The 27602-nt window shown below is 37.4% G+C and overlaps 1 protein-coding gene and 1 long non-coding RNA gene across 10 annotated transcripts in view; one reads left to right on the forward strand and one right to left on the reverse strand.

The window, feature by feature from the left end:
* STAU2 (staufen double-stranded RNA binding protein 2) overlaps positions 1-27602 on the reverse strand; it is a 171970-nt gene that overhangs the window by 82303 nt on the left and 62065 nt on the right. For all 9 annotated transcript variants that reach the window (XM_039549124.1, XM_019289110.3, XM_039549127.1 and 6 more), the window contains 5 exons: positions 26319-26531; positions 23762-23899; positions 20412-20543; positions 16348-16408; positions 2997-3304 (listed from right to left, as the gene is read on the reverse strand). In XM_039549124.1, coding sequence (XP_039405058.1) covers positions 2997-3304; positions 16348-16408; positions 20412-20543; positions 23762-23899; positions 26319-26531 — 852 coding nt within the window. The remainder of the gene's footprint in view (positions 1-2996; positions 3305-16347; positions 16409-20411; positions 20544-23761; positions 23900-26318; positions 26532-27602) is intronic.
* On the forward strand, positions 12268-14196 carry LOC109145364. The gene is made up of 3 exons (XR_002046690.1): positions 12268-12426; positions 12880-12976; positions 14101-14196. It is a non-coding gene; the product is annotated as an uncharacterized LOC109145364 (long non-coding RNA).

Genomic DNA, 27602 nt, shown 5'->3' on the forward strand with positions numbered 1-27602 from the left:
AGGGGAGAAGATAATTCAAATCCTTCTGAAGGCTGGTTTTGCCATAAAGCAAAGTAAGGTCAAGGGACCTACCAGGAAATCCAGGCTTTAGGAGTAAAATGGTAAGATGGACGTCATCAGATTCCAATGGACATGGCCAACAAAATAGCATCTATGTCCCTACCAACCAGCAAGAAGGAAACACAGGCTTTTCCTAGGAGTTGTGGGCTTTTGGAGAATGCATATTCCAGAGCTCAGTCAGATTGTAAACCCTCTCTATCTTGTGATGCAGAAGATGAATTATTTTAAGTGAGGTGAACCACAAGCTTCTGAACAAATTAAAGAGATTGTTCATGCAGTAGCCCTTGGGTCAGTCAGGACAGGACAAGATGTGAAAACTGTGCTCTACATTGCAGCTGGGGAGAATGGTCCTTCCTGGAGTCTCTGCCAAAAAGTACCAGGGGGTACTTGAAGATGACTCCTGGGGTTCTGGAGTTGGGGATAAAAAGGATCCAAGGCCTGCTACACAACAACTGAAAAAGGGATACTGGCATCTTGTGAAAGGGTTCAAACTGCTTCAGAAGTGATTGGCACTGAAGCACAGCTTCTTCTGGCACCCTGACTGCCAGTGCTGGCCTGTATGTGCCAAGAGAAAGTCTCTTCCATACATCATGCCACTAAGGCTACACAGAGTGAGCAGACTGCACTGATCATACAGCAAGCTTGAATAGGAAACCCCAATAGCTCAGGCATCTTGGAAGTCACCATGAACTAGCCCAAAGGTGAAAATTTTGTATTATCATCAGAAGAGGAGGAAGAAAAGGTGATGTGCTGAGGAGGCCCCACCATATAATCAGCTATCAGAAATGAAAAGCGGTACACTCTCTTCACTGACAGATCCCTGCTGTAGTGTAGGGATACACTGAAAATGGAAACCTGCCCTATGGACTCCTACATGGCTAGTCACAGAAGCTGACGGAAAAGGTGGATCAAGACAGGTTGCAGAGCTGAAAGCCATCTAGCTGGCTTTTGATATCACTGAACAAGAGAAATGCCCAGTGCTCTGCCTCTGGACTGAGTCATGGATGGTGGCAAATGCTCTATGGGGGGGCTGGATCAATGGAGAAAGGCCAACTGGCAGCACAGAGGTAAACCCATCTGGGCTGCTGAATTGTGGCAAGACATCACTGCTTGGGTAGAGAAGTTGACTGTAAAAGTATATAATGTAGATGCACACATATCCAAGAGTCAGGCCACTGAAGAATACCACAATGGACAGGCAGATTGGGCTGCCATGATTCAAGTGTCTCAGGTGGATCTGTACTGGCAACATAAGGGTAAATTATTTCTGGTTCAGTGGGTTTCATCCCCCATGATGCCTCAGGTCATCGGGGAAGAGATGCAACACATAGATGGGCTCGTGATTGAGGGGTGGACTTAAGCATGGACACTATCTTCCAGGTTATTCCACAACTGTGAAACATGCTGAAATCAAGCAGGCCAAGATGGTAAAGCCCCTGTGGTATGGAGATTAATAGTCAAAATATGGGGAGGCCTGGCAGATTGATTAGACCACTCCTCCAAACCCACCAAAGTAAGCACTCTGTGCTTACAGTGGTAGAAAAAACCACTGTAAGTCCCTCTGGTGCATATGAGGAATGTGTTTGGGCAGACAGCTTGGATTAGTCCTGCCTCAAGAAAAGGCAAACCCATCCACGGAATTGTTTTTGCTCAAGGACATTTGGTGGGTAATGCAGAGGGACAGGGAAATGCCATGTGTACCTCCAGGGGTTTCAGTTTTTGGGTGAGAACAGTCTATAGTGTTGAATTGTATAATACTGGTTGCTGAATGACACTGTCACTGTATGCTGTAAGTACGATGGGCAATGAGTATGGACTGCTCCAGATGTACCAGTAGTGAGCTCCTGATGCAGCCTGCAACCAGCTGACAGCACACCAGCCCTCCTGCCCTGGAAGACATCTAGGACGGATAGAACCCACAGTCATAGACTTAATGAACTCAACAGATACCTTGGTGGAACAGCCATTGACTATGGAAATGATACCTGTGCTTGTATATACATATATATAGTGGAAGGTGTAGAACATGGGCATGCTATAGATGGTATAGAATAAGGGGTGGCTAGTGTCCTGGTTCTGGCCAGGACAGGGATAATTTTTGCAATAGCCAGGAGGGGCCATGGCTAGGACCTGGATGTTATTCTACACTGCCTGATGTCATTGCCGGGTTTGGGGGAGGGAGTCTCTTCCAGTCGAGTAAGCGTGACAGAGGGAGTGGTCAGGTATTGGATGTTCTCGGGGGGTTTCCATGGGAATTGTTCATTTCTTCTATCCTCTGTCATTAGCACTGTTGCTGTTACTGTTTGTTTTCTTATCTCATTGCTGTTTCCAGTAAATCATTCTTATCGCAACCCATGATATTTACCTTTTATGCCTCCAATTCTCCCCTCCAGCCCGCCACGAGGGGAGGGGGGAGAGGGAAGAGGAGAGTGAGTGAGTGGCATATGGTTTGGAGAGTGTCAGTGGGAGCACTAAATAGAGTAGCATTCCTAAACCACAACACTGGGTTACATTTAAGAGGTACAGGGCAGGAAGCAAAAAAATTACTTTAATGACCTGGCCTAGAAGACAAATGCAAAGGTAAGGTGGTGCATCGGTACCTTCTGATCAGAGTTCAAGGGAGAAACCAAGAGGTGAAGACACTCAAAGAAGTGAAAGTAAAAAGCATAATTTAAGCCTATAATTCTTTAAGGAGAAGAGACAAAGGAGAGAAAGATGGGCTGCAGTAAGATGAATGTAAGGAAGGAACAAAAAAGAGAAGAAAGGACACATATATTGGTGGAAAGTTGTATCTCCTGGACCCAGAAACTGCCTCAGACACCAGCTAATTTTACAAGATAAGTTACATGCATGCCCACATTCAAGAGGGCAAGAGTGAAACCTTGATGGCAACACTACGATTCTGGCTGAAGAGCTTCATTTTCCCCCTCCCATACCTGAAAGCCTTGAATCCTTGCCAAATATTCCAGCTGTTTTGAAGGCTGCACTGTAGAACAGGGGGAAGCAGGAGATATTCCTTTTAGACCTATGGCTTCGGCAGTTGGGGACGTTCCATTCATGAGAAGTTCCCTGGCAATTGTAGCCGTGCTATTTGTTGTAGGAGATATGCTGAAGAAAGAGCTAGAAGTCTGGCTCATTTCTTTGGATGACAAATAGCTTACAGTGGTACCAGGGGCTGATTTGTTGCGGCTTGCTTCCATCTCTTGGTATACATCAGGAGAGAGATGGAGTATTCCCTTTGGTGCTGAAAATAAAACCAAAGATCATTCTCATTACTTCAGAATGGGGCTGACATGTAGACAATTTTCATTATCATATTTTACAATGAAAAACAAAGTAAGAATTTAGAAGCAGTACAGGTTTTTTTTTACAGTAACTGTAAATGAAGTAATGTAATTTATTTAGAAACAAAGCAGATCTGAAGTGCCCCTACTCTTCCTCTTCCCCAACTCTTTTTAAAATAGTACAAACCTTAACTTTAAAACTGTGGCTAGCATAGAATACACAACATGAACAAATAATATTTGGAAACCTACAAACCATGAAGAAGATGTTACTTCAAAATAATAGCACAATCATTATTTCCCTATATTCTTCTGCCTCCTATCTGACACAATAATTTAGGCTGTTTTTTCACAAATAATTGAAACTAGTCTGTATCAGCACTGTTGCCACCAGAAGTAGTTTAGTTTTTCTCCCACCTACAGCTGGTGGGATAAAAAACTCTCCAGCTGCTCTACTGCCAGCACCAGCACCTGTAGGACCATGTAGGGATGTTCATGAGAATGAGTTGTTAGAGCCAAAGGAAGGGCAGTGTGGTTTCTTGCAGTAGCAGCACTGCCTCAAGCACTGGTTTAAAGCGTTTCCTGAATTACAAGGGCAGCCTGTGGTTAAAAAATCTTGAACTGCCCTGCAGCCAGTGTTACTATGCTAATGACTCTGATGTGACTGACTGCTCTGCAGTGAAGAGGAATTTATTTATTTATTTAGCTGCATACCCTATAGTTTTCATCCTATAGCTTCAAATAGCTACTTGCCTTCAAGAATGTTTACACTGAAAAAGTAAAGCATGTGTGTGTCCTACTTAATATGAATAGGAGTTAAGGTAAACATTAAAAAGAGCTAAATTTATTTATGTGAATTACTTTTAAATATTTCCAGTGACATATAAATTAGGGATAATGTGTCTACATTTAAAAATCTTTGATACATTTTTAGAAAATATCTCAACCCTAAACCTCCTTGGAAACAGAAGTACATACTCAATCAGTTTTGCTGATAATCCCGTGCATGGAAATGTGCAGAATTAAGTCTGAAGTTTGCTAGTTTTCTTACACAATGAAGCATTTTTGGAAACACAAGTAACCAGCTGGCTGATACAAGAGGAAAACCTTTTTCTTATTATTAATACATCAGAAAATGAGCTTGAAATGTGTAATTTCATATTAAGAACATACTTTAATCTTCTAGCATACAATATGAGTGAACCTGAGCCATATGGCATTTCATTCTAGGGATAATAAACCTGTTTGTTAACTGATTTAGTAACCCCAAGAGAAATCAAAGGGTTCAATGCTTAATTCATTTGCTGTACATATTAAATTAATCTCAGAATGTAGAATAAATTCAAAGAAGAGGAGGAAATTAATTTCCAGTACCTAGGAAAGATTCCTCTAATCCTAGAAGTGCAAGTAGTACTTTTAAATAAAATGTCTATCACAAAGAGAAGACTCAAAAAATATTACCTGTAATTAATATCCTCATTTTCAACTACACGGTGAAAATGGAACTTCCTCACTGCCAACTCAGCAAACTGCTTACAGGTGAATCTTTTAATTGATTTACTCATACATTTGGCTTTTAAATTCATATTGCTTTCAGAAATCTGGAACGTTTGCTTATATCATTCACAAAGACACATCTGCTATTCACCTGATTGCTCTCCCCACCTACCTCCGTAGGGCTGGGGAGTCTGGTTGGATCATGAACATTCAGGCTGCTTTTACCTAGCTTAGAACTGGCTCCAAAGGCAGTAGACTGAACTCCAGAGCTAAGCACAAATTCAAGATAATGCTGCTGGAAAAGATGGAGGATAGGATCCCTAAAATTTCTTTTTCTCCGTAAGAGACAATTTCAAATATAATCTAATAGATAAACAACTGTGTAAATACACAGCATTATTTTATGGCACATAATCACTATATGAGAAGAGCGACTTCATATTCTTTTCCTGGGGCTGCAACCTCCAAGGCCTACCTCTGCTTGTATTTTTAAAGTCTTATACAAGGCATAAGATTAATGAAAATTGAAAAAAAAAAGAGATCATAAAGATCTTGATAGCTGATGTTAGGTTACAAAACCAAACAGCAACAAAAATACTGAGTGGCAGGTGTTCGCCACCTCCTAAGAACTGCTCACTGTAAATCTGATTTCCCACACGTATTTCAGAAACAGAAATTAAAACTGAACAAAAGATAAAACAGCCTACTTGTTTAGAGATAACATATTAGTTCCCCCAATCAATTTTAGAAAAACGCAGTACAATGTTAACTTAAAAAAAAGTTTAAAGAAGTTTAAAATCAAGTCCAGTGCTGCAGATGTCTGTTCCATTGATGTAATATTACTTAAAACAAACATTTTACATGCTTTCTCAGCCATTTCACTGTTTTTACATGATCCACCCAAATATCTAACTGCTGTCTGGAACAATGGTTTGGAATACTTCCAGATTACTAAGCTTTCTAAATGTTAAAATAACTAATATGCAGCATATGATGAATAGAAAGATATTGAGCAGAGTATAGCAAATGCTCTTAAAGTACTGACTTTAATGGTGATGTTAAATTAATAATAGTACTTTTACACTTCGCAACACCTTACTGCTAAAGACTTCAAAGTGCTTTATAAGCAATAATTAATTTAAATCATACATTGGCTCTGAGAGGCAGATATTATATTACCATCATTGATTATCTCTGGAAACAAAGTAATGTAATATTCTAGACATTACATTAATATAGTTGCAAGATATTAACTTTTTATATTCAGGGCCTATGTTTCATGAAGCTTCTTACAAACTTGTTTTAAAAAGCCAATAAAAACTTGGTCTTTTTGAAATCTTCTATAAAACATATATTACTTGTAATTCATTATCTATTTTTAATGTATTACTGAGGATATTTTATACATCATTCCTCACTGTTGCCTGCTTACTTCAACTCCGCTGTATTATAGGAAAGTGTATAAATATATTTAGTTACAGTAGTAAAGTTATCAAATGACAAGGGATACAACAACAACAGAGGATTAAGTGCAAGAACAAAAGAACCCTTCAGAAATGATCTTAATTAGTCTTCTAATAATCAGTTGATTAAAGAGCATGGGAGAAAGAAATACTATCCTCTAACACCTTTATGCATTGCAGGAGAACATCTCCAGGTAAACGTTGTCACTCTTGTTATTTTTCAGCTAAGAAAAAAACCTTGGACTTTTGTGTCTGCTAAATATTTATCCCATACTAATTTCTCCATACTCCACAGGAGGAATCGTAATGATCAGGAGTCACAGGATCTATAATAGACCAACAACACTGCACCTTCTGCTGGACATTAACTTAGAGGTACATTTATGAAACATGTTAAAATAATTTCCATTTATATTATTTAAACCTGTGGGCAAATGTGCTACAAAAATATGCAGGCTAGCTATGCAATGTAATCACTAACATTTAAAAAACATGTCTTATTCATCGTTGGCAGTAATTGTTAGCAGTCTCTCACAATCTTCTGAAGTCTGTGAAAACACACCAAAGACATCTCTTACCTAAGAATAAATTTCTTCATCTCCCATTGTCTACTTCTGCTGTCACATACTAGATAACTGCAAACCAGCTTAGACTCCAAGGCAAACGTTTGAATAAGATACAAAATGGCCCGACTATCCCTCACAAGCCTTCCCCTGGAAATGTAATCTCAGTGCTTTGATTGCACCTTTTTTCACAGCAGCCATAACAGAGGCAGTGTCCAAAAGTTCTGTTTGCATGATGTTATTTTTATCCCTAACCCTTTCTCTACAGTGTCCCCTTGGCTGGGAAGACAGGGGGACATTTCTACTAAAGGGTCCTCCACTGTCTGGAGTTTGTGGTAAACAAAACTAACAATTAGAAGAACTGTCTGCATAGGGAAGGGGGTGAAGAAGAACAGCTGGCAATATTACTGAACATGCCTCAAAGTAATAAGACTCTGCAAAAATGTAATTTGCTGATACAGGAACAATGATGAGTTACCCCACAGCAGTGAGCTACTAAATTAAGAAAAGTTGAGAGAGATGACAGCACTGCCTGCACACTCACAGGTATTAGAGTCTACACAGGTACCACTGGTGTCCTGTTTCCTGTTTTCTGTTTCTGTCAGGAAGATCAGAAAACATGAAAAGTTGAGATTTCAATTTCCTCATTCAACTCCACAAGATGGCCTACAGAATCAGGCTTGTGTTGTCGACCTGCACATGCATATATACATATGTCAGTGCTAATTTTCTCTTCCATATTTGATCAGTACTGTAGGGATTCTCTTCCTCTGCCTGCACTTCATGACTTCTCTGGTTCAGGGTCACTCACTGACTTTTCATGTTCATACTTGGTCTAAACCACAACTTTATTCTTTCTTGGAGAATACAGTTTTCTCCCTAAGTTCTTGCTTATCCTACAGAAAAGCTATGCTTGTTCATGTGCCAGAAGCAGTGCCAGCTGCAATATGACTTCCCCTGACAGTGCTGAAGAGCACATGCTCTTCCCTGCACTACAACCAGTGGTATGGGGCATGGCATGAAGGAGTGTTTTCATGTCTTGTGCAATGATGCAGAGTAAACCATGGTATAATTCTGTATATGACATGCTCATAAATTAAGTTTAGCACCCTGGTATTTGAAATAACCCATGACTAGATGAAGAAAAGACTGTTCATCAAGAAATAATCAGTAGTTTTGGAACTGAATAAAATACTTGATAGATAATCATCAAAAAGCTTTCGTTCAGATTATGCTATCTGTATTCACATTGAATAAAGCCTTCTTATAAGTGGTACATTAAGCACAGGGAAAAATCTTGTAATAAGGCAGTAAGAAGGAAAAGTCAGAACTGGATCTAAGCCTGACTTCTCCGTTTTGTACAATAAAATGGACAAGAACCTAAGAGGCATGGGGGATGCTCAAATGCAACTACTCCCTAGAACTGGCAGGTCCTCAACATGCCCTAAAATATGGCCCATTACAAATCTACTGACATCAAGAAAAAGAGAATTTACAAAACCAAATAACTACTTCAATAACAAGACTGAAAAATGTAAATATTGTAATAAAAAGAAATTATGGTTTTATAACCCACTCACTGTAAAAGGTTATTTATATACTAGAATATTTTCAAATTTTATTACCTCAGTAGGAACTCAGAAAAGGTCAGTCAAACAATTGGACAGGCAAATAGTATGGCCATTACGTTCTCAACAATTGTCTACACACAATCTTGGCTTGAAATACCAAGCTGCAATCATTACCTACTTAACACAGCTATCCGTGGTATTTCTAAGTCACCAGCTACTGCAATATTCAGACATGAAAAAATGTTTTGTCATTACACAATGTCTTTCAATCAAAAGATCTCGTCTACATGAACTTCAACAAACTGATGTTATATAAAGCCACTCATTAAAATACTAGTTTGTTTAACCTTAAAATAACTGTGATACTGAAGTAAATACTATTTAGTTCCTCATGAAATCAGGTCTTGATATCCCTAATTTCACTGGACTATTTTCTGTATAGCCAAAACAGAAACTGCAGTATCGCAGGACTTAAAAGTGTATGCATTTCTGTAGCATTTGGCATTTTACTCATGTGAGGAAAGTCCTTTGAATTCAGCTTAAATCCTGCTTGAAAACTAAGATTTTGGTAAAAATAAGACATAGTGTTTGCAGTGGGGACTTTCTACAGGATATTCTATGAAATAATCCAACAGACATATGAAACATCTATACCATAAGTTTTACATGATAATTTCTGCATCATAATTTCCCAGCAATACATCCATGTACCACATAACCAAGATTAAGATCGAGCAGGTTCAGAAAAATACAGAAGGAAGGTCAGCAATCTTATCAGTAAAGAGGATCAGCAAATTTGGAGCAGGAACAAATCAAGCTAGTGAGCTGGCAGACCAAGGTGCTTGTAAAAGCTGCAAGAAAGTGATGTTTGTGGGGGTAAAGCAATTTAGGAGAGTGCCTAAGTGCAACTGGAGGCAACCTGTGCAGGCAAGACTATTCATTAACAGATTAGGAGGGAAATAAGAACACTGATGATGAAAACAAAGGCCTGACCCACACAGAGAAGAGATGAAAGAATGAGGAAATCTACTAGACAACGACAGAGAGGTTGCTGAAGCTAAGAAGGGCAAGGGTGCCATCAACAAGCACAGCACATGTATGAGTGAAGTGGAAATCAGAGGAGGAGAAAGCAGTATTTAATGTTGAAAGAGGATGGAGGAAAGAGTGGAGAATTTTTAGTTCTGGCAGCAACAAAGTCTCAGTTCAGGAGATTCAATTTTTCAAGGATGTTATTATCCTAGACTAAGGGTGAGGTACATGGTGGGTTCCAGGCTGGAGGGGAGTAGGAAAAGGAGAAAAGACTCCAGAAAAGTGAAAGTATTTAGAGTAACACTGTACTGAGGTGAATTATGTGATACTGCTCCATTTTCTCACCTGAAGACAGAAAACTAAATGCAGATACTTTGCATAACTACATGATTAAATTTGAATTTGAGAGTTAACATCAAAAAAGAGCTCTGCATTTCTACTTCATGTGCAGATTTTTTCAAAGGAAGAGACTAGCAACCTTGAATAAATGTAATTCATATGAGCATTTTAGGAGACTGGTAAAAACAAAAGGATAAATTATCTGAAATTATCTCTACCCAGAGAGCTGGCTGTCTCTTGTCATGATGGCTGCTTCCTCTTTATACATTTTATACATCAAAAGCTTAATGGCTAAGCAGTCTCCCAGACAGGTGACTCAAGTTCCTTCTCAGCCAGAGGGCACCCAAATCACAGACCTCACAGCCCAAGTCTATATTTCTTACATATGCACAATCAATACTATCCAAGAACCAGGGAGCAGGTTTCTTGCAACTCTTTCTTTTCACCTGTATCTAAAATAGGCGGAATATCTGTAAACCAGCCAGAGAACACCTGAATACACATCTGCACCTTCATTCACAAGAGTTTCAATGAACAGACAAACTACAGTCATGATTACTTTAGATCACTCCTTCCCTGTGAATTCCCTGTATCTTAAAAGCATTTGATTTTTTCCTTTTTTTGGTTGCAAATCATATTAGATATGCATCTCCAAAAGACAGCTGCCATTATCCAGAATACTCTGCACTCCATGAATACTCTCCTTCTGCTGAAGAAGGAAACTAAGTCTCCAATGTTCTGGGCACATGCTTGAAACACTAGGCTCTTTATAAATACACATTGTACTCTAAACTCAGCAAAGAATCGTCACCTTTGAAGATGCAAAACTTGCAGAACTTTAAGCACTTACATGAGCATCTCAAAAGGGGAAATGTGGGAAAAGGAGAAGGATCACTTACAGTTGTCATCTTACACTCCAGAGTTGAGCCCAAATCCCACTCACACACAAAAATGCTAATTTGGCTCTTGTGTCACTGGTTCTCAAAACAGCAAGGAGAAGATAACACTCCCTTCCCTGTTTTTTTTAATATGCTTTTTAATATTAGGTGTTTTAGAATTTTCTTCAACTATTTAAAAAACATATGCAAGCTGCATTTAATTAGTATTATGATAGATAAAATTACTTTCATTGCTAGATGAAACTGAAAAATAACACATCAGTTATTAATAATGCCAAATACAGCATGGATTTCCTAGCTTCAGTAAAACAGGAAAGAAACAAAATTGAACAAATCTCCTCTGCTTCTAAATTTAATTTTCCCATGTCTTCAGTTAGAAAGAAAATTTAATTAGAAAATTAGCAAATCAACTCAGCAGTTACAGAGGCAAGGTACTATTTAAACATAACCAACTGTGATAAGAGGCTCTAGACAAGGCTGTGAGACATATAAAGTGGGTACAAATGGCTCAGCTGAAGAAATTGCTCCATTGATGGTATAATGCTCACCTGATAATGTGTTAGCTAAAAAATCCCCACAAAACAGAACAAAAATATAAAAATGAACAGATGGAAAACTACTGATCTGTGGCCTTTCACCAAATAAGTGGTGTTGTTAATCCCTCTTACTGTGGTTTCTAGTCAGAATGGCAAATAATTCAGCAAACTTTTAGTGATGTATCAATGTAACTCCTAGTAAGAATGCATTATAATTGAAAAAGTTGAGTAAATTTGGAAGCAATTCAGAAGCCAAGTCCAATGCAACAGCTGTACTTACTGAGTAAAAAAGCATACAATCCACTGTAAACCACCTTTGAAATATACTCAAAAGGATTACATGTTTTAGCAAAATATAACACACACAAATTCCAATTAAAAATTCCCAAATTACAAAAAACCCCTTTATTCCCGAACTGTAGACTTCTGTTCCTGCTCATGGAAACACAGGAGTTTTAAATTATCTACTGGAAGTCTTCACCAAAATCCCCAGTTGAAAACCATATAGAGGACTATAAAAAAAAAGTCTTTCTGAAAGCATTGAGGGCCAGAACTACAAAGTTCACATAAATTTTGTTTCCTTCAAAGTGAAGATTATTAGTATGTAAAATTTCATAAATACATAATTTATGTTGCATTTATTTTCTCCAAAAAGCTGGTGAAGAAACATCTAAGTAAGGATCTGAATGCACCCAGACATTTAGGGCTTACAATAACACCACATCTTTTTATATTTTTTATGTTTCTTAATTTATATTTCTTAATCTAATATTGAAGTAGACTTTTAAAAATACTAAAATAAATGTTATTTACAGAAAAATACCAAATTTTTTCATCAAAGACTTAAGAAATTCTTCAGAATATCTATTTGCTTTTTTCTCTCCTTTTTCTTTTTTTGTTTTTGTCACTGAGAACAATTGTGTGAGATCAAGTATCTTTGTTCCTTAGGAGATCATCTGCTCCTGCTGCTCATTTACCATCTGAAATCATAATCATCTGTTGGTGACAATCTAATCATCTTCACAGTAACTAATTGTGATGTCACAAACAAATGGTTATGATTTCAGGTGGTGAACAAACAGCAGGAGCAGATGTACTCTGAAGAACAAAGACTGTAAAGTCATGCACGAATCCCTAGTAATAAAATGTTAGGCAAGAAAAACAGAGTCTGTCCTTTACAGAGAGGTAGGGTTGCTCTGAATGTATTTCTTTTTAATTATCAGTTTTTCAGTACTCTGTGACTCCCAAAATTGTTGGGAATAGGTAAAGGAAAACTATATGATGGAAAATTAAGGTTGGGAAACATGTAAAAAGAGTTATGGTAATTTTTTCCCCTGTTTGAATTATAATATATAAAAGCAGTGTTGCGTTTCACTTTTATTTTTATATTGTTCTTCTTGTATCTACAGCTTCTCCTAGAATACACCCTGTATGATGTTTGTGATTACCCCATCCAGAAATACAAAACAAAAACATGTTCCCGTGAAAATGCACTTTGTAATAGGATTGTTTATTTGTTGCATATTTTGTCTCTGTTGATAACTGCTTAAATTAAGAGAGATAAATGAGATTCTGTTTACAGCAAACATCTTCTGTATGGGCTGCAAATGCTTCTGGTCTGCTCACAGTCTCTCAAAGTCTCTTTCAGAAGCATAAGGGAAAAAACCTCAGTCAACGTTCTTGCCATTTCACACGTGAAGAATACCAAAGATATCCCAAACCAAGAAACAAATAGGTTTGTGTTTCATCTTTCTTTGAAGTTGTGAAATGAAGAGAAAAGGTAAAGAAGTAAACCTGTGGGAAGAAGCTTTGCCAGTGAGTAGGAGGAACAGAAGTGGCAAATACAAGAGTAACATGACAGAGGGCAGCACGAGAAGTTAATTTTCAGGACTATTTAATAGGGAATACTAAATATATATTGAGCTAGTAATTAGGAGGATACAGACTGTAGGGCATTCCTCAGCAAAACCAAACTTCATAGTCAGAGTACAACGAAATCTGTTCTTCAACTGTACTAAAATACAGAACTGTTATGATTTTTGTTTTCTGTTGTACTGAAGTATACAAATTCCCTTTACCATTCCAGTTTTATTTGACTCAGATGGAAACACAGTGCTTTATGCACACAAAGAAAGACTATCTGTCTGCAAAAGGAAACTGATGCACAATACCCTGCCCTAGCAGGACACAATTGTTTTCCTGGAATAAAATTACTGGAAGTATGAATAAAAGCTGCCAAATGGTAGATGTAGCAATTTCTGAGCCTCAGATTTTCAAGACCACTGAAAGTTAGGTTTATGGTAACAAGAAATGCAAACTGTACATTTCTCTTCCAAGAAGGATACAAAAGGGCTCCATTTTCCCTTTTGCAAAACTTCCTAATATAAAAAAATGCCGTAAAAAACTTCCAGAGTAAATTCACCTACCAACAAGTGCTGTTCTTAAAAATAAACTAGTACCTGAAAGGATGTGACATTTTTGATCTCAAAGTGTGGACTTTGTTTGGAACTGCCTTTAAAAACCCTGCACTTCACAGGTGCATGAGAGACTGTGCACAAAAGTGATTTCTTTTATTCAAAACACCCTGGCAGTGTTCAAAGTCAGGTTGAATAAGGACTTGAACAACCTGGTCTCGTGGAAGGTGTCCCTGCACATGGCAGGAGTGGTTGGGACTAGATGATCTTTAAGATTCATTCCAAACCTTTAACATTCTATTATACACTTTAATCACCTGCTTGTTATTAATGTTGCCTTCTAGATTGGAACCCTCAAAAAAAGGGGTTAAGAGACTAAGAACAGTGGTCTCTGAACAAATGCTCTATGTCTATTGGCATGCTCACTGTCTCCTCTGACATGTAGATCAGAAGAATGGAAATGAAGGCATCGTGCATTACTAAAGTGTTCCAGAATGAAAACCTGTTTCTGTACTGTGGCTCTGGTGGCTGCAAAAAGGTCTGTGAGCAGGTCAGCCTGTGAAAAATAAGTTATTTGGCCAGCACAGATTTAAAATATAATTTCTGTTGATCTTGTCTCCTGTTGAATGAGTTTGTCTTTGTGTTCTCTTTCTAGATTCAGATTTACAGGTATAAATGTTGAAGTTGTCTTGAACAGCCTGAGAAAGAGATTGTTTTTTCTTGTTGGTTTAACAGAAGATTGTGGTTTCATCTAAACGTATCTTTGCTACAAGACACTGCAAGGACAGGAGAAAAGCTAGAGGTCTTATTCTGCTGTCTCAAACTCTAATATGTTCACATTTGAAGGTATTTCACAGGCCTTGTCCTTAGAGATTTGGACAATACAAACACAAATCATCTAAAAGTATTGATGAGGGTTGATGACAGGGCTGTAAGGAAGCAATTAATAGGAAGTCTTAGATCCTGTAGAATCCTTTCTTTCAGGGAAACACAATGGCATGTGCTGAATCCAAGATCATTTTGAACACTAGCAAACTGTTATGTAAGTTGAAGCACAAATAATTCCTTAGGTCTCTGCGTCACCCTCTGGTGACTGGGAAGACCACATATATAATGGAACACTACTGCAACTCCTTAAAACCTGCTTTTAGGACCAGGTCTTTCATATAGGCAAAAAATAGAAGGTAGCTCATGTGTGTGTCCATGTCTGGTACAATCCTTAGTTGAGGGAGATAATGTTTGGGACCCTTAAGAAGTTCAAAACTATACACAGTTCTAGAGAAAAATCCAGGGCTCATGAAAAAGTGAACAAAACACTATATTATCTTTACCACCTTAAACAGCAAAAATCTAGTTACAAACTCTCCAAGTTCTGTCCTATTCTTTACCTGTTGCAGTGAAATCGAATTCAGTTTTCACCAACAAGGTTTCTTGGGCCTTTGTGTCTTATAGACAAAGCTCAAGGAAGAGAGGAACTACCAGTAGCAGAACCTCATCAGTCAAGGATATCTTGAGAAAAGCAAGAAGTCAGCCCGTATAAATCACAAAATCTCAGAACTGCAGATTGGGTCAGGTTGGGAGGTACCACAGTAATTCATCTGGTCCAACCCCCTTGCTCAAACAGGGTCGTCCCAGAACACATGACACAGGACTGCATCCAGGAGGCTCTTGAACATCTCCAGTGAGGGAGACTCCACAACCTCTCTGGGCAGCCTGTTCCAGTGCCTGGTCACCCGGACAGTAAAGTTCTTCCTCATATTCAGGTGGAACTTCCTGTGCATCCATTGGACTAAATGGGAAATATCTTAGCCTGCTGAGTCAACCAGCTTACATCAGTGTGATGCCACTCTCTGTTCTCTTCAAAAAGTAATGGAGAGCAGAAGAAATGTCCAATGCCTGGAGAAATGCATTATAATCAAAAAAGGCAAGCTGGTCAGCCTCACTCTGGTCCCTGGGAAAATCATGCAGTCCTCTTAGAGCTATTTGTGGGCACAGAATGTGTCTTTCATGATAAAATGGCTGGTTTTATGAAGGGAGAGCAGTGGATGTCATTTACCTTGGCTTTAGCAAGGATTTTGACATCATGTCTCCCACAGCATCCTTGTCTCTAAGCCGTGATTTTAGAGTCCAGGTAGATAAATTACTAGATAATGGAAATCTGTTGGGACCCAATAGCAGCCTTCCAATACCTAAGAAGAGGTTATCAGAAAAGATGGAGCCAGGCACATTACTGAGGTATATAGCAGAAGAGCAGGAGATGATAGTCATAAACAAACAAGAGATGTTCTGACAAGGATAAAAGGAAAAAAATCAACGTGAAGACAGTCAAGCATTGGAACAGGCTGCCCAGAGAAGCTACAGAACCTTTGTCCCTGGAGAAGTGTTAAAAAGCCATAAGCAACCTTATCTCAACTCGGTACTGACTGTGCTTTGAGCAAGAAGTTTAGGTGGCCATCTAAAATCCCTTACAAACTGAAGGATTAAATGATTCAATGAATAAATAAAAATTTCCTTGTTCCTGCAGTCATTCATACCTACATTCACACACAGGACTCTAAGGGGTTAATTCATCTAGTTGAAACAAAAACCCTAAAATATTTACAAAAAACATTTCAATTGCTTTGGATAATCCAAATCACACAGAGACAAGGAGAAATAAGTATATAATATAAATTTATAAAGCAATACTTACTGTTACTTGTTGGCTCAGGAAACCCAACATTTTGGCCATTCCAACTTTTGTTTTCTCCAAGCTGAAATAGGTAGAAGACAACTAAGTAAAGAGCAAACGTCTCCCTAAACAGAACATTCCTGTTTATAAATTTAGTTGAAAGATACTAAAAAAGATGACTTGAGATTCATTGAACATCTGTTCACAAAATTTTGCTAACTCATCTTATTTTTTGCCTAAGATAGGTTATTTGAGTAATGTACCCTTCATGAGTAAACATTAACAACTATTGCCTAACACTGAAATATAAATGTTTCCCCAAGGATTAGGTTCAACTCAATATGTTACCAAATCAGACTTAAATAAAATTAAATGTTTTAAGCAGCTCTCAACTGAAAACATAAACAGACAACAGAGAAATTACATTCTAAACCAAGAAGATCCTAATAGCTGCCTATGAAGGAATGCATAAACACTCTAAAGTACTTTGGGTGTAATTTTAAAATATTTACTTGTTAGGAATCAATTTAGTTACTGAAGTGGAAGCAAAAATTATTGCAATTTTCCATTATTTTAATATATTTTTTGAGGAAGCTAATTGTCTTCAAATTAATTTTATTATGTTTAATACTGGCTATTACTCTGACATGGAAAAGAGGAACAACTAACACAGAGGTTCAAAATGAAGCCATTACTGAGGTTTACACAGTAAATAAGATGGCAATGTTGTAGGTTTATGTATAAAACTGGATAAACAAGCCCGAGTTTCCTCATTACTTAGGAGCTATTGACAACCATCTCTATCAACGTGAAATGAATGATCCTTTTCAGATTTCACTGGGATTTTGCATGCAAACAGAAAACCTCACAGCAAAGCAGGCTATATGCCAGGACAAAGTTGTAATCATTTGCTCTGGAAGATGGGGTTGGAAAGTGAAAGAGATGCAAAGGAAAATCAACCAGCTGAAATCTGCCTCTGCATCTCAAAGGTTGCATTAAGGCTATTTAGATTACTACCGTGTCATAATACAGACTACTAGATGATATATTTTACTTGGAAAAGAGGAGGGGAGAGCACACTATGGAAAGCATAGTGAAATGATTGTTCCCCTGCTTTTCATCATCATGTACATCCCAAAGTGCCTACGGCCTTGGCAACATGCAATGAAAATGGGAGATATGTGATGGAAAGGGAGGATGGGTATTACACTCGGCTTTCAAACTGGTCACCTACATCCATGCACTTTAACTTCATAAAACTTGTTTTATTCATATTATGAAGCAGATAGTATGTGTAGTGGAAAATATGGAAGACAATAGTTCTTCAAATGAATAAGCAATATGAAATCTATAAACATGTTTGTATTTACTGCTGGTTTTGTCAGCATGGTTTTGTCAGGAATCCACCCTGACCATCTGTAACGTGGTGCCAGCACAAGCGCACTGTTACAACACAAGATTTCCAACTTTCCTCATTCTTCTTTTTTATAGTTTATTAACTTGATCATGACAGGGAATTTAACAAGAATTCCTCTATGAATAAGTGATCCTTAGTACTGCTGCCTTTCATGAATGCAATCAACACTGGTTTTCTTCTCTCTAAGAAAATACAAGTGGCAAGAAGAAACATAAAGATGGAAACATGAAGGAATTATTACAACTCTCCATTCTCATCCATAGAGCTAAAATTCTGACAACTGCAAAATGTCTCCCAGCGTACTTCCAGATTGCTCTCCTCAAGGCTCTGCACAACCATTACTGATTTCTTTCAGGAATCACTTTAACACAGAAAAGAGCAGAGCCTTTACTTTTTTACATTACCTGGATTACTTGTGCTGCCATCAGCACTACACATTGCTCTTATAACACTCTTAGGTCTCCATTAAAACAACAAATACAGTCACATTTTATGTACCAGGGTTTAAGGAAACAAACCCCACTGAATTTGGTTTTGCTTATTTTTCAAGGGAGGAGGAATAGAATGAAAGGACTTGAGGAATAGGGGGCACAGGGGAAAAAAGAGTTGCCTTTTTTTAGCATCATCAAAAAACATACAAGTGAAAATTATCTATTTAGATGCCAACCTGATATATCAGCTAATCTACACTAGGCCCCATTTTGGATTCAAACACCGAAACAAGTATCTTCTAATGGTATATCTTTGTTGTGCAATTTATATGCAAGGAATTTTGCAATGCTCAAATTCATAGAGATCTAAGGGCTATTTTCCCTCTTCACCACAGTTTAGTTTGAGAGTTAAAATTCTTTCAGCTACACAAACTAACTTGTGCATCTCCAAATATGTCCAGTCTGTTACATACAGAAGATAAAACCAGATGCTCTAGATATTTCATGTCCTTAACCCCCCACAAAGCTATAAAAACTTGTTATGATTTTGTTATGATACTGCCACTACATAAAAGTTGAGTACTTCACATTTTTTGGATACAGTAACATGTTTGTTCATTGTGTTCAGAATAATATTAGGCCATTGTATGCTAGTCTACTAATCCTAAAATATCTACATCTGCAAGTATGCAATTAAGCCTGATTTTCTAAAGACAATGCACTTGCAAGCAAGAGCTTAATAAATGTAGGGAAACAAAGCAGCAGCATCCCTTTTTAGCCACTCAATTTTTTTGTAAGGATTTCAATGTAACTACAAGTTTCCATTATGTAGAACTCTCCAAATCAACTATGTTGTGGGCTGAATTTTTTCAGGCTTTATCTCTGAAAAATACTGAGTAAAATTAGTTCAATTTAAAATCAAAGAATGAAAACCTATGTTTTCATATTAGAATTTTTAAAAAAATTATTTTTCTGTTTTGACTTGTTTTTTATTGAAGCCATTTGGCCAAATTGGCAGTGAAGAAAAGTTGATAGTTTTATACCATAGAGAGTATATTCTACAGCAGAAAAGTCTCAGCATTCTGGTGAAAATGAATTATCATTTGACTCAGTCAGAAGCTTTTTTTTAAATGGCTGTGTCTGCACAGTGTGTTCTCACTAGGAACATCATCCAGCTTCCAAGTACTCTGTTTAGAGTATTTCACACTTGTCTATGACTAAGACATATAGTGAAGAACATAGTGAAGGTGAGTGTGAACAGCACACATATTGCTGCTACTCTCAAAGGAGAGCAAAACAGAAGGAGGTGGGGCCAAGTAACCAGTACAGTATATATTTTTTCCTGGTTAGGAACATATAGAACAGGATATTCTCATATTTACATATACATATATGTGTATATATATACTATATTCAGATTTATCATGTAGTCCTAGAAAAGCCCAACAGAACATTCTGTTGGCTACCTAGTGCAGCCACAGTAAACACATAAGTAATTACCAAAATATATACATTCAGTGAGCCTGTATAATACAGAAGCTGTTTAGGGTCCACAGCTTAGTCAAATACCTTACCAAATATCTTTTCAGAATACAAAAGGCAAAATTTTAACACCCAATTTTGGTTACAAAACCCATCATCAATGAACAGAAGACCGGAGAGGAATGCTAAGTTACAGATAGCTAAAGTGGAAATACATACCTGCAAGACATATGAATTTAAAACGCAATTCCTTCTTCATTAAAAAAAAGTGACACACATTTTCTTTACCAGTCATCAAATATGAAAAGGCCATTATTTTTCTGTAATGCTTTTAGTGCACATGTGATGGGAAGATAAACATTGACTACTATTTTGTATATGAAAATTACTAAAGTTGTTCCTTTCTGTTCCTTCTATTCTTTCGGGCTCTCACAGATGCCCAAAATGGAATAAAAGCAAGAGGCACATTCATCCTGATTTGTAAGCAGAAATAGGTGCGTGAATCTCATGTACACTTTTGCATACACACTATTCTATGGAACTGTGTTTCTGTTCCTAATTACTCATAAAGGAGCAGAGGCTGCACTAAGTGTAGCTGTAGAGCTGTAGCTAAACAAAGGCTAATGTGTGACAAGCAACTCCCCAAAACAGGGTGTGCACAAGCTTAAGCTTCCATTCTTACTGAGAGATTAGCTGATACAGCTAAAAGATATATACAGGGGTAGAGTGTAGGCATCATAACAACTGGTTCTCACCTTTTCTGTCTGGTCTTGAAGAGGAGTAGAGGCTTTGTATCCAAGCTGTAGCAACATTGCTTCTGCTGCATTTCTTTTAGCTATTTTCTTGTTTGGGCCTGTTCCAGTAGTAATGTCATTGCCTACTTTTACCTTTAAAAAAAAATATTGATCATAATCACAATAAATGTAAGACTCCTTAATATCACCATATAATACTCTTGCTGATTTATCAACAGCTGTCAACTCTTTTGATGAAGATAAGATCTTGAAAAAGCTAAATTAGGGCAAGAGGGGACTAGAGCATTCACTTAGAAGGGCTTTAGATTTTCCAGAAGATCACTAAACTCATACCCAAGAGCTACATTTTTCTGCATCTCAGCGCACACACAGTTGCCTCTCTCTTCCACCAGCCTCTGTGTCAACCCCATTCTCCTTCATGAACCTCTCCCCCACTCTTTGTTAATGCTGGAACTGCCCCAGGGTCTGTACTTCCTCTTTCCTCTAGGAAGAAGAGTTGCCTGCAGCAGCTCCCCAGCATCATCAGGACAGTATCCAGAACAATGGAGAAACAAACAGCAACCTGGAGATTTAAAAAGAGTGGTTTCTAAAGAAGGATGAAAACCACATTTGCATTCCTCCCACTTTGTTGCACTGCAAGGAACACAGGGGCTGGAACTGCTTACAGCTGACAAGCTTTGATCCAAACAGTCCTTGGAAAGAAGGCTGCTCAGTGGACCTGTGGTCTGTACAGCACAAAGGGTTTCTGACAAACATGATGCCTTTCGTAACACTAGGAGAAATTAAAACCCCAAAATAAGGACAAACTGTAGGCAATGGATATCCACAAAATGTGCGGCTCCAACTTAATCCTTGGCTTTGGTACCATTCTTAAAACTCTTGGAGCTGTATGTGTCTGGTTTGTGACACGAGCACTCTCATTGCTATTCATTTAGGCAATATACATAGCTCTTCGATAGGTGTATTTTGCTCAGTCCATTAAGCCCTTCTATTTGCCAAATTGTCTCTTAAAACAGTGTCCAGTTTCAAAGTCATGTCAAAAAAAGGAAATCAAAATCAAAAATAATAAAATAGTCAAGGTGATCTGAATAATAAAAAAACCCTAGAGGTCAAAGTCCTGAATGAGTTTGGAAGGAGCTTTAAAAAAATTGTAAAAACAGGCATACAAATGCTAAATAAAGAATAAATGATATTTAGTAGTTATGTCATTCAATAATTCTTCACTTTCCTCAACTTATCATATATATATTTTCCTAAAAGTTTAAATTCTTCTTTCTCAAATACTTCTTAATTCTAAATATTAAGAAGAGGATGTAAATAAATAGTAGTCATGAATATCCCTTCAAAGTACATCTATATACATCATTAAACAAAAGGATTTGTCTACCTAAGCCAGAAATATTAATAATCTTGAAATATAAACCTTATCTTCTATGCAGTTCACAATAAGAATTAGAAATTGGCCAATCTGCTACAAGTTTACATGCAATAAAATTGAGAGACTTTAATTGGACAAGGCAAAGAAGATAATTTACAACATAGCTCGCAATAAATCAATGTGTTGCTATTTCTCAGACCTGTAAAACTGGTTTAGCTATTATTATAACCTCTATCAAGGATTAAAGGCCTGACTACAAAGAGAAAGCTTTCTGAAATTAACTTTGGGAACAGAACACCAACTAATGTCATCAGAGGTTTTCTTCTGTTTATCTAGTAGCTAGGACAAGTAATTGGATCCATTTCATCACATCTAAACTTGCTCTTTGTGTGACAGATAAAAATGAACATATTATCTCTGGATATTTTACTTCCACATTCAATTAAATTAAATGAAAACATGGTTTAAGTAGTTTATACAGAGGTTTTTTATTCTGATAAGGTTTTTTGCGTGTCATAATGAATCCACTGAGACTTCCTGAAGGTGGGAGAAACAGCAGAATAATTTTAGTGTGAAAATATTACAAAAGGGTGAAAATGGAGTCAAAAAGTATTTGTAACAAAGCAACTGCCCTGTGGAGTTTCTCTGACTCTCTTTCGCGAGCCTTCTTAGATATAGGAATCTTCTACATATTCACTGCTTTTAAGATTCCTCTTTTATTCAAACCAAAGACTTTGCCATTATTGACACTCCTCCAGCAGAAAACTAAATCCCAGCCCATCTTCCTAATACTGGGCTGTGTTACACTGTTCTGAGGCCTCACACAACAACTACCAACTGTGGACAGTCCCATGGGGGTGTCTAAGCATGGGAAACAAAATTGTCTGTGATAGGATCACTCTTTTTCAAATACTTTCAGGTCTCATAAAATGTCAAAAATCCAAGTTTAAATCCAAAAAAAGATTCTGCAACAAGAGGAATCCAGTATTTTCTTTTCCTTCAGAGAGAAAAATAATACATCATGAAGAAAGACCACTGAGGTCCAAGAAAATTAAGATTACTAGCTTATCTTCATAGACATGAAGGAGGAACTTAGAGATTTAAGTGAAAACATAACTAATTTTCTGGAGAAGGAGGTGCTGGAACATCATCAATTTTGCTTGTGATCAGAAGTGACATTTTGGTGTGGTTTGTAGACAACAAGTCAAAACATGCTGAGGTATGCTGTTCCAAGTTGTTCCGGCACAAAATTACCCTTGAGTGAAAACACAATAATACAGAATCCTTTCCTGTTCCTAACCTTTCTGAATCTGCTGTTGTGTTATCTAAAAAATATCACAGTTGTATCAAATCTTTGTATGTGTTCTTAATTTAAATATGAAAGGAACATTAATCATCTACTGTTTCAGTATTAAGTCCAGGCCGAGGACAGTCTAAAACATGTGCTTGGTTTTCTTTGTTGAATTTCAGAGATTAAAAAAGTCACAAAGAAACTGGAAATCTGAAAACATTTACAACACTACTTTTTAAAGTCAAAATGCCTGGTAATATGGAGATATTAATACCCCTATTTCAGAATACTAGGTACTATTGCAATCCTCTAATCAACACCACACCAATATATTTTTTTTTCTTTTCCAAAAAGGACAAGTAAAAGTAAATAAATCATGAACTATCAGGGATAAAGACAGTAATAATCAGGTGAAATAAAAACAAGAATATAAGAAAAATGCAACACCGCTACATGAAAAGAATCTAGAGGGCATATAAGTAAATTGCCAATTGTTTCACTAAGAGAAAGAAGAAAGTTTAGACAGGCTTTCTGATACTGTATTTCATACTATTCCTGTACACCTGACAGCAAGGCAGAGAGCTAAACAGAGGGATATCCACTTCATATTATGCCCCATTCTGCTTGAGTTTGAACAAAACACAGCAAGGCCATTATTTCTAAGGTGACAGCAAATGATACCTGCATAACAAATTCTCGGCGGCGAGGCATTCCTCTCTCTGAAAGAAGAACATACTCTGGCTCCTTCTCCTTTTTGGCCTGTTGGATCTGAGCCAAACGACTGATAGGATTCATTCCTTGACCATATTCTGGTCCAGTCTAAACCAGGTTTAAAGGAAAGAACCATTATTTCAGTATATATCCCTATAACTACTATGCTGCTTCAATAAAACATTTACTAGGGTTTCTCTCTTTTGTAATACTCCCTTTGAGAGAATCAGAAGTAACTAACTTTCCATTTTCTGATCATGAGACAAAAGATAAGAATCCTCAGGCTCAAAGCTGTGGAAAGAAATTGTCTGCTACTGTTGCAGGTAGTGTGTATACCTTGCATCTGCAAGCCATGAAAACCCTCTCCTATCTATGGAGGTCCTCATAAGGATGGATGAAAATTAGAAGATTCATCAGTCAATTATATCTTATTGCCCTATTTCTAGGACCCTTCCCCCAACCCTTTAAAACAGGTTGCTACAATGCTGGAACATGCAATACGCTGAGAAGAGGTGGGATTTACACAGGGACAAAAACCATTTGCCATACATAAGGAAGCTTTCTCTTTCAGCCTTCCTGCTTTCCTTCTCAGCACTCCAGGCCTTCCATCCTACAATGCAACTTGCAACTAAAGGTGCAGAGGGTTTGCTCTTTGTGTCATATAAATTTACCCTCAAAATATTTCTGTGAAGTGAATGGCTAGATTTGTTGCTTATTGTGAACCACCCATAAAGTATTTCAAATGCTTAACAGGCAATAATCATCACAATAACGTGTCAAAAAGTATGGTTGGTGGAGGAATTGATCTCATGCTGGGGAAACAATATGACTGACAAAGTGGTCTGTTCAAGACTGCACAGACAAGGGAAAAACTACCGTCCTTGAAAACTCTCTAGCTCTGAAATTCTTTTAATGAATTATTGCTCACACAGCAAATGCTCTTTCAAAGCACATAGCTATGAAAATATTTGTTTGTGGATTTTGAGAAGAAATTAAGACCCCCAGAAATTTATCTGAAGTCATACTTAATTCATTTATATACCATAACACAAAGAACTCACTTGCAAATGTAATGTTTGCATGTAGAATTGTTTTTATGTTATTAAGCTATTTCCCTTTTATGAAACCATTTGCAGGCTAAGAGAAGATGAAAACTCATGCTTGCTTGAGCTTCTCAAATAACAAACAAGTGTTCAGGAACCTGAAGAAATGATCAACAACTGAAGGCAAAGATCAGAGAGGGATATTATATTTAGAAAGCTGTGCGGCATACCCGACATCATGTAACTGCTGAAGCAGTTAGAGAAGATGTAGGTGAAAGAGCTAAGACAATGTCATACACAAGGGCAGCTGTGTGGGCAAGAAGCCAGGCAGAGACAAAATGCAGAGCGGGCTAAATAAAGAGCAGGCCATAAGATCCAGCCTCATAAATATATATACAAATAAAAAGAAGATATTGTTGCCACTTTTTTTGATGCTTGAAACACATGCAAGTTAAATTGAAAGAAATGGGCACATTGAAAGCATTTCAGAAGTTTGGTTACTCAAAAAATAAAAACCATCTACATATACAGCTTATTTTGACAATTAATGTCTCTTTCTAACAAGGCCAACTGTGTATAATTAAATTTAAGTTCATAATGGCAAATGGTACATGGTAATATAACAGATTTTTTCATTATTATACCCTTAGCGTCTTTCTTGAGAAAAACTTTCCAAGATGTGAAAGCCAAAGCCAAAAGCCTTTTCCAATCTTCCAGCTTTAAAACTGCATTAATGCTGATGATTTTCCATTAAATAATTTTCCTTCCCATTTTTTCCTAGAAGTTTCTGAGAATTATATCCCCAGAATTTTAGTAGGAGACAGGTATCTAATCTAGGTTTTCCTGAAAAATCACTTATTCTGTATTGAAGGCAAATGAAAAGAGGAAGTTGATAAATAAGTCCTTTGTACATTTTCCAAATCCAGTTTTGCACTCTCCAAAGTATTTGCTTATTTTGAAGGGCTTTTCTGGTGGCTGCTCTTTCAGAACTCTGCACTTTGTATCCTGAGTATACAGATTTCTAATGGTCATACCTCCAGTAAAGTACTGAAACACTAAAGTAGTACCCCAATTATTTACTGTTTCATGTTTCTCTCTCCCTCTTCAAGCTGGGGAGGGGAGAGAGCCCAGGGAGAAAACCACCAGACATGCTAAAAGGGCCTCTCTGAGGAGATGATGCTAAAACTCACATGGCTGTACAGAGCTGCCTGAAGGGCTTGATCCTCCACTAGACTTGAACCAAACCCTTGAAGACTTCAGTGATGTGAGCTATTTACAAGCCATTCTGTTTGAGAATCCCACAGCATTCTCAGGATTTAAAAAAAGCCCAGGCATATTAGCACAGGAGAACAAGTAACAATATTGACAGTAACCTGCAATTGTAACAATATTGACAGAAAATGACAAATAACCCTTTATTGATTTTTAATCTGACTGTTACTTTTGAGCAAACATTCTTAACTGTGTCAAAGGTGGACACATACCTTCAATATTGTTTTTGGACGCTTTTTAAAGTAAAGTTTTGGCTTTTCAATCACAGGAAGAGGAGGAAGTTTCTTAAGTTCTTGTAGGACAGCCATTGCAGCACGTTTCTTTGAGAGTTTCTTACTGTTGCCTTCTCCTTCTGCAGTGAATTCTCCTACTGTAACTCGTGTAACAAAGCTCTTCATGTGAGGAGGTCCACTTTCTTTAATCACCTTTTAAAAGAAAGTAACATTGAGTCAAAGCACCCAAAAAGAAGATAATGTTTGTTATCTCTGCAATGAACTTATTACTAATCCAGTTTTCCTGCTAACTGAAGACACTAGATGGGTTTTCATAGAACTTGGACAAGTATTAATGGCAGTATGAGGTTTGAGGACAGAAAATTAAGACTAGTTAGATAAAGCAAATCTAACCACCATATTCAGCGTTTCACAGAAAGTAAGAGTAGACCTACATTTTAAAAAGGTTTATAGAATAATGCAATATACAACAATTAGGCACATTTAAACCAGGGCTGATGGATTTTTTCTTTGCAAGGTGCTTCACATACCAAAGAAATTAAAACCATGAAGGTCTACCAGGCTTTGACTATTTCTTTATACAAAACATATTCAAAACTGTATTTATTTGGTATTACCTCAACCTCTTTGCAATATTTTTTCTATTATCATTAAACCATTGGATGTTCATTGCCCCAAACTTCAGTCTCTCAACTCTTGCCTTGACAGAGTACACAGCTCAGGGCAATATCCTATACGTTTGAAAGGCTGACACATTCTTGCCTCCGTGACTCTCAGCTGTCCCTCCCAACAGTACTGAAAAGAATTACCAGAGGAGCCACCATAACTCACACAGAAGCCAATCATTTCTGAAAAAAATTCATTTATTCATTCCCTTCCAAACATATTTAGCATGACAATAAGAGAACCCATTTGAAGTACTTCTCCACTACAACAAGTTAAAATAATATGGAAAGAAATTAAGTTCTGGATGCTGTACCTTCCTTTAGCTCTTTTTCTGTCTTCCTTTTTACACACACACACACACACACATACACACATCTCCTTTTAGAAGGCTGGTGCTAGGATGCATTCACCCACAAATCACAGCACTGCAAGTGCTAAGACACTCATCTCTTCATGTATGCACCATTTACTGGTCTGGACAATGTCTATCAGGAATTAAGAGACCTCATCTGGGAAAAGGTTCAGTTATTTTGTTTGATGGGCGGAAGCAACTACCTAATTTAATCTTTGTTGTATGTAATATGTATAAGGAGACAT

This window comes from Corvus cornix, chromosome 2 (assembly GCF_000738735.6).
Source record: "Corvus cornix cornix isolate S_Up_H32 chromosome 2, ASM73873v5, whole genome shotgun sequence".
Lineage (NCBI taxonomy): Eukaryota > Metazoa > Chordata > Aves > Passeriformes > Corvidae > Corvus > Corvus cornix.